Consider the following 12741-nt stretch of genomic DNA (forward strand, 5'->3'; position numbering starts at 1 on the left):
GGACCCCTTGTTTCTTCGGGCTGGAGTACCCCTAGAGCAGGTGTCCCGGCATGCTGTGGTATTCACAGATGCCTCTGCCACAGGCTGGGGTGCCACGTACAACGGGCATGCAGTGTCAGGGGTTGGACGGGCCCCCATCTGCATTGGCACATCAACTGCCTCGAGTTGCTAGCGGTACGCCTTGCCCTGAGCCGCCTCAAAGGGCCGCTACGGGGCAAGCATGTACTGGTCCGGACGGACAACACTGCGACCGTTGCGTACATCAACCGTCAAGGTGGTCTACGCTCCCGTCGCATGTCGCAACTCGCCCGCCATCTCCTCCTCTGGAGTCAGAAGCATCTGAGGTCGCTTCGTGCCATTCATATTCCCGGTGTGCTCAACCGTGTGGCCGACGAGCTATCACGAGCTGCGCGGCCAGGAGAGTGGCGACTCCACCCCCAGGTGGTCCAGCTGATTTGGAGAGAGTTCGGAGAGGCTCAGGTAGACCTGTTTGCCTCACCAGAAACCTCCCATTGCCGGTTGTTTTACTCCCTGTCCGGGGAACACTCGGAACAGACGCACTGGCGCTCAGCTGGCCCCGGGGCCTTCGCAAATATGCGTTTTCCCCCAGTGAGCCTACCTGACTTTGCACAGGGTCTGTGCAAGGAGGACGAGGAGCAGGTTCTGCTAGTTGCGCCCTATTGGCCCAACCGGACCTGGTTCCCAGAACTCTCACTCCTCGTGACAGCCCCTCCCTGGCCCATTCCTCTGAGGAAGGACCTTCTTTCTCAGAGACGGGGCACTCTCTGGCACCCGCGTCCAGACCTCTGGAAACTCCATGTCTGGTCCCTGGATGGGACGCGGAGGTTCTAGGTGACTTGCCCCCCGAGGTACTTAACACCATCGCTTCGGCACGTGCTCCGTCTACGAGACGGGCTTATGCCTTGAAGTGGAACCTGTTCGTCGAGTGGTGTTCTTCTCGTCGAGAGGACCCCCGAAGATGCTCAATCGGTGTCGTGCTTTCCTTCTTGCAGCAGGGGTTGGAGCGTAGGCTGTCCCCCTCCACCCTCAAAGTCCATACTGCTGCTATCTCCGCATATCATGGCAAATCTGTTGGTCAGCATGACCTGGTCGTCAGGTCCCTTAGGGGGGCGAGGCAGTTAAATCCTCCTCGTCCTCCCTCCATACCCTCTTGGGACCTTGCTCTGGTGCTGAGAGCACTTCAGATTGCTCCCTTTGAGCCCTTGCAATCAGCAGACTTAAAGATTCTGTCTATGAAGACTTTGCTGCTGGTTGCATTGGCCTCCATCAAGAGGGTAGGGGACCTGCAGTCTTTTTCGGTCGACGAATCGTGCCTGGAGTTCGGGCCGGGTGACGGCCATGTGGTACTGAGACCCCGGCCTGGCTATGTGCCCAAGGTTCCTACCACTCCCTTCAGGGACCAGGTAGTGAGCCTGCAAGCACTGCCCTCGGAGGAGGCAGACCCAGCCCTGGCTTTGCTCTGTCCAGTTCGCGCTTTGCGACTGTACATAGACAGAACTCAAAGCTTCAGGACCTCAGACCAGCTCTTTGTCTGTTACGGAGGCCAGCAGAAGGGAAAGGCTGTCTCCAAGCAGAGGATGGCCCACTGGATAGTGGATGCCATCGCCCTGGCTTACCAAGCTCAGGGCGTGCCCTGCCCGCTCAGGTTGCATGCGCACTCCACGAGAGGCGTCGCATCTTCCTGGGCGCTGGCTCGTGGCGCCTCGCTAACAGACATCTGTAGAGCTGCGGGCTGGGCGACACCTAACACGTTCGCTAGATTCTATAGCCTTCGTGTCGAGCCGGTCTCCTCCCGTGTTCTCACCTCAGGTCAGAGGCACGGAGAGGCCCCGGCTTAGTGTCGGCTTGCTGCGCTTACATGCGCTTTTTTCTCCAGAGAGTCCCTACAAGGCAGACCCTGTTGAGTCCTCCGATCTCCCTTCGGCAGCCTACGTGGCGGAGCGTCTGGCGCTAGGCCTATACTCCGTTGTATCCTTGAGAACCGGGTTTAGGCTGGGTACCATATGTGTGACCCTACTGGGATCCCATATGTCTAGTTCCACGGTTGCTCCTAAACGAAGCCCGTGTCTTTCCCTCTGGGAGAACCCACCTCTCATCGAGTTGGAGTCACCCCAGTTCTTCCATATGTAGTACAGCCTACGGGTTAGTCCATATGTACTTCTCCACTTAACTCCTTCGGGAAGGATGTGGCTTCCGCAGCGTTCCTTTCCCAGCGGAAGGGTACGCTTCCCAGCGTTATCCAATAGTCTCACTGAATGGGTTTTGGGGAACAGCAGTGATCGACACTCTCTGTGTTAGCCCTGTCCCACCGTCCGTAGGCAAGGGGGTTCAGGTGGCTTACAACAGAGCGCTGGAAGAGGGCAGCCCCTGTGGCGCTTTGGTAGGGATTCCTATTCGTCGGTCTGTCCGACGTACGTCGAACGTGACCGACTGAATGGGAACGTCTCGGTTACAAAGGTAACCCTCGTTCCCTGAAGGAGGGAACGGAGACGTACGTCCCGTCGCCACAGTCGCTGTACCCCGCTGATGCTGCCGCCTATCCGGTTCGGCTCCTCAGCGAAAACCTGAAGATGCAACGCACCTGCTGCTCGTTATATACCCGCGCTGCGAGGCGAGCAGCTGATGCATATGATTGCATGCCAATGTGCATTGGCTCGTTGTAGTTACACTCGAAGTAGATTGGCCTCTCTAGCGAGATTCCTATTCGTCGGTCTGTCCGACGTACGTCTCCGTTCCCTCCTTCAGGGAACGAGGGTTACCTTTGTAACCGAGACGTTTTCTCCTATGCAGCGACTGACAATGCATAAGATACACCAAAGCACAACGTAAATTCCCAAATCACATCAACTTTATTTGTTCACTGTACTCCAAATCTTTATAATCCATATGTTTGAGAGGAACCCAGATAGCACACATACATGTGGCCGACGTCGGCCCCAGAGCGGAACGTCGGGCTCATATCTATAACATCTAATAAGGATCGGCCAGGCATAGGCGCGTGTCTTCAGTCAGTGCTCTATTTCCAGCTCGTCGGCTTTGGGTCGGATCACGACTGCAGGCCGATGCCGCGCTTATCTGTTTGCGCGTGACCATTCATCTCTGCAACTGACGAGAGAAATGGCGACTCCGGCGACATCTGTGGTTTTCAGGTAAGTTTTCACTTTAAGTGAATTAGAAAAATCTTTTGTTAATTCTGTGACACTTAAAAGTTACTAAGGCACTCGGTTTACCACAGGCAGTTTGTAATCACAATTTCTCAGAGGCGAAGGGTCAGATGAGCAGCGGAATACTAGGTTAGCCCAGCTTGTTTAGCTCAGAAAAGTTTTTGTAAGTAGCCAAATTATCTGAACATATCTTGTCCTCCGCAAAATAAACGGATCAGCTCATAAACCGGTAATGGTAGATGTTTATTTGTGTAAATGCTGCGTGACTTTGACGTGTTTTAATGGGCGTGCGCTTTGAACATTCAAACTCTGGAGGAGTTACCATGGTAACGGGCGGCACAGCAGTAACGGACAAGCTTCAAAATCTCCTTCTCTCGCTGTTGTTTTCTCTGCTTTCGGGTGAGTTTAGTCCCCAAAATCACATAAATAATATAAAACTGTTCTGGATACGTTTCTTACCTGTAATTGACACGCTTCTGTCGAATATTTACTTTACTGAAATAGTTTATTTTCTTCGAAAAAGTTTGTTAGCATAACCGTTTTCAGAACTGTTTGGCTAATATACTGAGCTCTTATGAAAGTTTGCGTTTTTAATCACATCTTTATGTTCAGAAGAGAGGCTTTGATAGTTTTGTTAAGGTTTTGTTGGTAATTTGTCAATGGGTAATTGGAAGTGAGCTAATTTATTTAAACTGCTGTACTGACATCCCTTACAGGAAGCGCGAAAATCAAATGAAACGAAATGAAATGATCTTTCATGGTAAACAAATTACCTCGATTACATTTAATGTTTAATAATTTAATACCAATCACATTGAAGAAAAAATGTTCTGTGATTTCAGGAGTGAACATATCTACAACACCGGAGGGGGAAGAGCTGCTGACAGAGGAGAAACTTTAGGAAACTCAGGTGAACTGAGAAATCTCATTAAATAACTTCATACGCATTTTTTCCACAAAGGGTAACGGTATGGGGAACAATTCTCACTTTAAACTAGTTGCTTATTAGCTTGTGTAACGGTGTGTAAAAGTGTTAAATTGATGCATAAATGGGGACAGCGCCATCTGTCTGCTGCGTGATGGCATATAGCACGTGAAATAGGGACCGCCCATAGCAGAGATAATGAGACATGCTGTGGGTAAGTCGCACATTTTCAGCAGCCGGAGAATTATAAGTTAAAATGATTAAAAACACATAACTAACTGCTTTATTGCTGATTTATCCTGCAATGAACTTCTTGTAGAACTGTTGATATGTGTTTGGCGTCGAATGTGGTGTTTTATGTTGAGTTATTTTTAGTTTGTATTACGAGGCCTAGTCGTAATTAATTTGTGCATTGTCTTTGTTTTATGTAGAAGTGATTTTAATTCTCCGTGCAGTTTCCCTTATTTCTACGTGTTCTCCATTGTGCAGGTATGTTGTAAGATGTGTTGTTTTCATGTTTAATGTATTAATTAATTGTTCAGATGGAATTGTATATGTTCACCGCTAGGTGGGGATGTTTACCCTTCGAATTGAACTTAATTGAATTGAAATGTTCAGTTTTTCATTTATTTGTGATCAATTCATTGAAATATCTATTGAAGTTGTCAAATTGAAAAAATGTTAACACTATACGATCACAACGCATAAAGATTTAATTGATTTGAAAAGACAGAAAAGAAAAGAAAAGAAAAGAAAGAACTGTTTTAAATAAACAGCAGAGATAATGAGACATGCTGTGGAAGTGATTTTAATTCTCCGTGCAGTTTCCCTTATTTCTACGTGTTCTCCATTGTGCAGCTTAGCAGAAAGACCACCCAGGCAAGACCGTCACATTTGCATATTGGCTGTTTATTATTACTTATAAAGCTGATATTAATGCCTTATTCTGCATGAATGTATTCTACAACATCCCTAAATCCTACCTGATATCCACCCTTAATTGCTAACAGTAACTGCCTTACTGTCTATTAAAGGGTTAGTTCACCCAAAAATGAAAATTCTGTCATTTATTACTTACCCTCATGCAGTTCCACACCCGTAAGGCCTTCGTTAATCTTCGGAACACAAATTAAGATATTTTTGTTTAAATCTGATGGCTCCATGAGGCCTTCATAGGGAGCAATGACATTTCCTCTCTCAAGATCTATAAAGGTACTAAAAACATATTTAAATCAGTTCATGTGAGTACAGTGGTTCAATATTAATATTATAAAGCGACAAGAATATTTTTGGTGCGCCAAAAAAAACAAATAACGAATTATTTAGTGATGGCCGATTTCAAAACACTGCTTCAGGAAGCTTCGGAGCACAATGAGCACAGTGTATCGAATCTGCTGTTCGGAGCGGCAAAGTCACGTGATTTCAGCCGTTGGCAGTTTGACACGCGATCTGAATCATGATTCAATACGCTGATTCATAACGCTCCGATGCTTCCTGAAGCAGTGTTTTGAAATCGGCTATCACGTTATTTTGTTGTTGTTTTTTTTTGGCGCACCAAAAATATTCTCGTCGCTTTATAATATTAATATTGAACCACTGTACTCACATGAACTGATTTAAATATGTTTTTAGTACATTAATGGATCTTGAGAGAGGAAATGTCATTGCTGGCTATCGGATTTTAACAAAAATATCTTAATTTGTGTTCCGAAGATAAACAAAGGTCTTACGGGTGTGGAACGGCATGAGGGTGAGTAATAAATGAAGGAATTTTCATTTTTGGGTGAACTAACCCTTTAACCCCTGGTTGTTTCAGTGAGAGTGTCTGTGAAAAGCCTTTAGGGTAAAATAATCAGCGAAATGAGATGAGGTGACATTTGTATTTATGATAAACTATTATAACAGGATGTTATGGTCATTAATATATTTTCTCTAGGTCTTTTTTGAGTTATTTATTTGTATGTATTTTTTACTGATACATTCTTAAATACGTTTTACTAAATATTTGGTAACACTTTACAAGAAATTTCATTAGTTAAACATTAGTTAATTATTAACTAACATGAACAAACTATGAGCAATACATTTGTTGCTGTATTTACTAATCTTCGTTAATGTTAGTTAATGAAAATACAGTTGTTCATTGTTTGTTCATGTTAGTTCACAGTGCATTAACTAATGTTAACAAAATTTTAATAATGTATTAGTATCTAAGGTTAACTAATGGACCTTATTGTAAAGTGTTACCAAATACTTAAATACTTTAAATGCTGACTGGTTCAGGGGGTCAACAGCTTTAGGCATTTAAGTCATTTTTCACATAAATCTGGTCAGCTTACACACTGCTCATACTCAGCCTCTAAAATGTTTGAATTGAATCAACAATACAATATCAGGGGGTAAAGATGTCATTAGAGTTCTTACAATTATGGCTGTGCTCTTGTTACCAGATGAGATGTGATCCCCAGCGTTTGGCGCTGAGATTCTTCAGGACGAAGGCCTTGATGCCATGAAGATGGTGAGTTTCCCCAATAGCTGCCACTACCCAGATCAAGAGACTGTATTAGTCTATCTGTATTAGTCTATTTTGATAGGTATATATGTTATGTGTCTTTTCTTTTTCATTACAGCCCATAACTGACAGGCTTTCCTGTGTAAACCACCATATTTATCCAAATGAGGTTTGTAAATGCATGAATTCTTTATATTTTATATTAATCATTAATTTTGAATAAAAATTACTTATAGAAGAAAATGTGACAAGGCCTCTCACAAAATGCCATATTAAAGGAATATTCAGAGTGCAAGTCAAAACTGTTTCTTTTGGGCAATATTATGCTACAAATATCGTCTACTGAGCTAAAGTTAAATTGAACCTGGAATGTTGATTTATGTTACCATGCGATACTTTGTAATGGGCATGTACAATGGATTTTGAACTCTACTATTTTTATTGCAGGGTCTCTGGGATCCCCAGCTGAAGGCATGAAGATATCAGATCTTGGCCTGGACAGATGTACCAACAGTACACCACACCGACCGCTGCTTTTGCATGGATGGCTGATTACTACCATGTTCTGAGAGGGTATTACTATAGCAAAACTGAGCACCTGTGACACTGGGATTTCTAGTTGTAAAGAATAATCACACAATGTTTTTTAGAAGTTGCAAACTTTTCTCTCTCTTACAAAAAACACAACAGTTAAACCTTTTCAAATTCTTTTCTGGTGGTGCACAAGTCCTATTCTTCGAAACAGAAATTAAGATATTCATATGCTCACATTTAAGCTGCAGACACACTACTTTGAGCGTGCAAAATTTCTTCAGACACTGTAACTGGCGTGATATGACGTCTACAGAGTCTTTTTATAAACATTAATTCAACATTTAACAAATAGTATATTCAAAATATACAGTCTACTCGACTTTACTACCTTTTTTTTTTTTTTAATTTAGCTAAGAGGTCACACCTACATGTAGCGATTTTGTACTCTTTACACATAGTCGTGTGATGTGAATTCGCAGGTCAGAGTTCCAAACCAAACTTTGCATGAGCTTGCGTTTCTGGTCTCCCGCATTTGTGTGCATATGAATGGAGGTCAATGGAATGAAAAGCGTAGTGTGACCACACCTTTATTCTACAGTTGCGGCACACCTGTATCAAAAGTGTGAAGTCATGGACAGATTTTATTTGTGAACTGATATGCGAGATCTCACATATGACACATCAGTATGTGACATCCCACTCAAACACGTGCTCTATCCAGTGATAAACATGTTCTTGTCATTATTAATCAATCAGTAATCAACACAGCACCACCCCGAAATTGCCTTGCACTGTAGAATTATGGTTTTGGCAAGAAATGAAAAATAGCCAATTATTTATTATAAATGCTACTATTTTACAATTAATATTTAAGACTATGTTAGAGAGGGATAGAATCCATTTTTATGGATGATAGGATTTTTTCATTACAGGTCATTTATTTGAATGATCAGCAAAAATTTGAGCCTATGAGTTTAATAATTTGAATTCGTAGAATAAGATTAGTACAAATTTAACTGTTGTGTTTGTGAGAGAGAAAACTACAAGTTTGCAAATCCTAATACATTTTCTCAGTGACTACTGACATATTCTCTACAAATTCCACTGTCACAGGTGCTCAGTTTTGCTACAATAATACTATATATTATACAGAACATGCATAATTTGAGACAATATTCTGATTCTCATTTTACCAATGGCAAACCACGTCTATCTTAATAACAACTATTCATTTGGTGTATAATCAATATCTAAACAAGTGATATTTAGTTGTTAACGAGGGATTGGCTGGACTCTGCTGACCCAATCAGTATTTCTCGTCCAATGGTCATACTTTAATTTTCCGGTTTCTCTAGTATTGCATCCTTCTCATGGGCATTTCATGACTTTTCAGTGTGGGTTAAACCTCTTTTTTGGCCCATAATATGTATTTTTTAAAGAGTAATTAAAAATAGTTTTGTCTATGCTATTGAAATTGTGGGTTACATCTTTGTCACCTTTTTCACCCAAGGAGTTTACATTCCTGATAATACAAGAGTGAGGAACTTACATTTTAATTACAAAGGAAAACCAATTCATCTGCTATATTCTTCTGTCCTCCATTTTCAAGGGTAAGATTTCTTTATAAACCATCTACTCACCCATATGTCTTTATTTTTGTGGAACACAAAAGGAGAGAGTCACTTAGTCTCAGTCACATTAGAAAAGAAACTGATAGTGAATTGAGACTGAGGCTGTCAGTCTCTTGATGTTCTGCCTTACATCTCCTTTAGTGCTCCAATAAAAATAACATGTTTGGTACAAAAGAACATGACCAGTTTTGTTCATGAGTAAATATTGCTTTTAATTTTTTAACTTGAGACTGTTTAGCCTGTAATTTTCTGTATACCTCTGCGTGTATCTGAATGTAAATGCCTTCTCTATTAGTCATATTGACGGGTTGTATATAGGAGGATGTATGCCTTAAACATGCAGGCTATCTGTAACTGTATTTTGTAAATATTAAAACAATGTTAACTGAATGTGATGTGTGATTATTACATAATACTAATAGATAAATGAGCATGTTTAAGTATTTGAGATTTTCAAAAACGAAAATGTGTTAACTGTAAAACTTCAGCCCAACTGAAATCAACATCGTTTCAGCATGAGGTAAGCAAACGATCCGTGTCGATTTCCCGTTAGTTTTGAATGGCGTGTCTGACGTTGGTCTTTGATGTCGTGAGAAACATCGATTCTAGGTTGATTCTGTGTCAGGGTGCTATCTGGGTGTAGCCTGAAAGGTTCAGCCTAAATAAAGTCCTTAGAAAGCCCCTGCACAGCGGCCAGTATTTACAGATTTGGATCGGCCGGAGAGCATTCGCGATCAGAGGCCGACGTCTCGGCGACATTTTCCCGATGAGCAAACGCTACGTCCCGGCGATGGAACTTTGTCCATCGAGACAACATCGGCCCGACGTATGTGTGTTATCTGGGAACAGATCCAAATTTTGCGCTTTTTCCGGCGATCTTCATCTTCATTCTCAGTAGCGACATTCATAGTCAAAGTCCGCGCTCGTTATGATTTAAATTTGAAAGTTGCGCCCTCTTTACGACATGGTTTACGGCACTGATATCAAACGCTCATTGGATCTCACCCTGATCTCACCTGCTTCGTCACAGATTGCGACATGCCGTGTTTCAGTGGATTGACATTTGAAATGAGTGCGCGCCTTCACGGAGAGAAGCCGGATTCATGTTTTCATGGATTAATAGCTTAAATTCTGCTCTGAACCCTATAAAAACTATTACCGCCAGAGAGAAATGCGACTGGAACTCATCATCATTTGAACTACTTTTGGTACCACTTTTGACATTTTCGCAAAAAATAAATTATTGTGATTATGCTTGTTTGTCTGTTATTCTTTTATTTATAACAGTACGGAGTTTTAAGAAATGGTTATGGGTAGGTTTAGGGGTAGGTGTGGATTAGTGGCTCAAAATATCGTTTTAATGTTATATTTTTACTAAAATTGTCATTTTCCTGAACATTTATTTCCATTATGTTTTATTATTTTAACATTCTGTATAAAATGGGTATAGGTTCGGGATGGGGTTTAGGGATCTTACATTTATCTACAAAACGATAAAAGGAAAATTATACATATATCTTTATCATTATGACATGAAAGATTCGTAAATATTCGTAAAAATATAGTATGTATGTTTACGTTTAGTGCTATAAATACGTCAGTGTTGTACGTTTAGTGTCTTTGAAACTTACGTATTAATACCTACGTATTGACAATAAGACCAGGCTGGTAATAAAGGTTCTGAAAATGTATTTGAAGAATAGCTTTCAGTATTTTTTAAGGTTCAGTAAAATAAATAAGGTTCACAAATTCCATTAATAAATGCTTTGTTAATGGTAAGTCATGATAATAAAGGGTCTACAAATGTTAGTAACACATCAGTTAATGCTGAAATAGTGTACACTTCACAACAAGTAAGTTAACCTTAAAACATTAAAGCTATTTAGAGGCAGTGTTCATGATTAGTTCATGTTATCTAATGCATTAACTAATGTTAACTAATTGCGCTATTCACAGGAATATGCGTGAGTTAACGTTAACAAAGATTAACTAATGCTGAACAGAGGTGTTGTTCATGGTTAGTTAATGTTAACTAATACAACCTTACTGTAAAGTGTTACCAATAAGGGTAACAATTCTTAAATCCTAACATACCTTGAAGATACGTTAAATAAGGCAAAGCCCAAATCAACATAACAGGCCTCAGAATATACAGAGCACAGCAAGTGATGGTCTCATGCAGAAATCCTGGAACAGAATATTTATTGATGGGTATTAAATGATATTGATAAAATAAATAAATAAAAGTCCCATCATAAGAGAATATACACACCAACATAGTTAGCATTAGACAATTCTGTACAACATTACAAGATTAATAAAATCTGCCACATTCTTAATATTATGCATTAGTAGTCATATATTTATACATATATAAACTACTAAACCCCATAAGAAGAAGGCGATGGACATACAGATGTTTGGAAAAAATACCAGAGAAAGCTGAAGATTCCAGATTGTGCTTCTGGAGACTGAAGAGAAGATGCAGAATAATCACAGTTAAATGAGCAAAAAACTTACAGTGACATTTACAGAGTTCATCACAAGAAATAAAATCTTTCAAACACACCTGTGTATTTTGATCTGCAGTAGATCAGACAGCAGAGCAGAAGTACAGCTCCAGATCCAGCAACAAAACAGAAAACCAACACAGTTATGTGCAAAAGAGAGAAACCTGTGAAACACAAACATCAATTATAACATTTACAACTGCACTGAATCCATTTTATATACAACCCGAATTCTGGAAATGTTGAGACGTTTTTTCCAGCAGGACTGCACAAGCTAGCGGCGCCATCTAGTGATTGTGTGCAGAACACCATCAGCATCTCAGCCAGGGTCCAAAGTTAAAGTCACCACGAAATCAAAATTGATAATTCTTATTTTTAAATGGAATATTGCAGTGTTTATTATGAAATATTTATTTGTGCGCATGACTTTGTTATTCATATGCCCTCATAATATTTATTCAGAATAACTTCTCTCCTCCACACAATGACATCTCATCTCTTCTCTGATGATATGTTTACTGGCGTAAGGGAGGAGAAATAAACTTCAGCAACCTGTCACTCAAATGAGATCAAAGCAATAGAAAATAGCAACAATCCAATCAATTCCCGATTCTGTTTCACTCTGATATACTGTATGTCACAATAATTTCATAATTTCCATTTCATGCCAACTTTAACACTTGCCAAGAGTCTAATGTCAGTAAAAATCATCCGCTTCATGTAAACTCATATCTGCAAGTGCTGTAAGTTTGGGTCGCTTGTAACATGCATATGAAAAGGACACGTTTCAACCATTCAACTGATGACTGAACTGAATCTGAGTCAGTGCCGTCTCTGATCACATGCCTGGTCACATGCCTCTGCTGCTCCCAAACCTCCACAAAGCACAAAACATTGACTGACTAAGAAAGAATAAGTATATAATCTGTAGTATAATGTAATATTTTTGCATTTTGTCCTGTTGGTTTGTTTGATCTGCAGTTTTAGTGGCAACAGCATCACTGACACTGCGGCTCAGAAAATCTACATTCAGATAGTGTGTTTGTTTCAGCTAGCTGTATCTTATATCAGTGTGTGTTTTTATGTCTCTGTAGGCTTGTGACAAGCAGGGCGGGGTGAGAGCCGTGAGAGAATTTTATGTTATTGTGTTTGTGTGGGCGGCAGTCGTCCATGAGGGACTGCCGCCATTTTACTTTCGTTTTGTATTTGTTTATTTTGTATTAAAGTTATGTTGGAAGTTTGCTGGTTTCCGACTCCTTTTACAAGGCTCTTTTCTCAACAGAATTGAATCCAGACAGTTCTTCCTCACAGACCGCCGATGTGAGATCTGGTGATGCCACTCTCTGAAACCAATGCACAACCAAAGCAGATCTAAAGAGATGTTGAGGTAACGTGTGAACACTTTTGAAGAGTTCACCCACCACAGTCCCAGAGATGAATATAT

General features: G+C 40.9%; 2 protein-coding genes across 8 annotated transcripts in view; both read right to left on the reverse strand.

The window, feature by feature from the left end:
- The window catches only part of LOC127509458 (cytochrome P450 2K1-like), a 137418-nt gene that overhangs the window by 90756 nt on the left and 33921 nt on the right, over positions 1 to 12741 (reverse strand). The gene's annotated exons all lie outside the window — the stretch shown is intronic.
- LOC127509456 (junctional adhesion molecule-like) overlaps positions 1 to 12741 on the reverse strand; it is a 40896-nt gene that overhangs the window by 4553 nt on the left and 23602 nt on the right. Inside the window, exon 6 of one of the 2 annotated variants that reach the window (XM_051888201.1) lies at positions 10882 to 10974. The exons of the other annotated variant lie outside the window; for it this stretch is intronic. Within the exon in view, the coding sequence (XP_051744161.1) occupies positions 10882 to 10974 (93 nt within the window). The remainder of the gene's footprint in view (positions 1 to 10881; positions 10975 to 12741) is intronic. 2 annotated transcript variants of the gene reach the window in all.

Source organism: Ctenopharyngodon idella, chromosome 3 (assembly GCF_019924925.1).
Source record: "Ctenopharyngodon idella isolate HZGC_01 chromosome 3, HZGC01, whole genome shotgun sequence".
Taxonomy (NCBI): domain Eukaryota; kingdom Metazoa; phylum Chordata; class Actinopteri; order Cypriniformes; family Xenocyprididae; genus Ctenopharyngodon; species Ctenopharyngodon idella.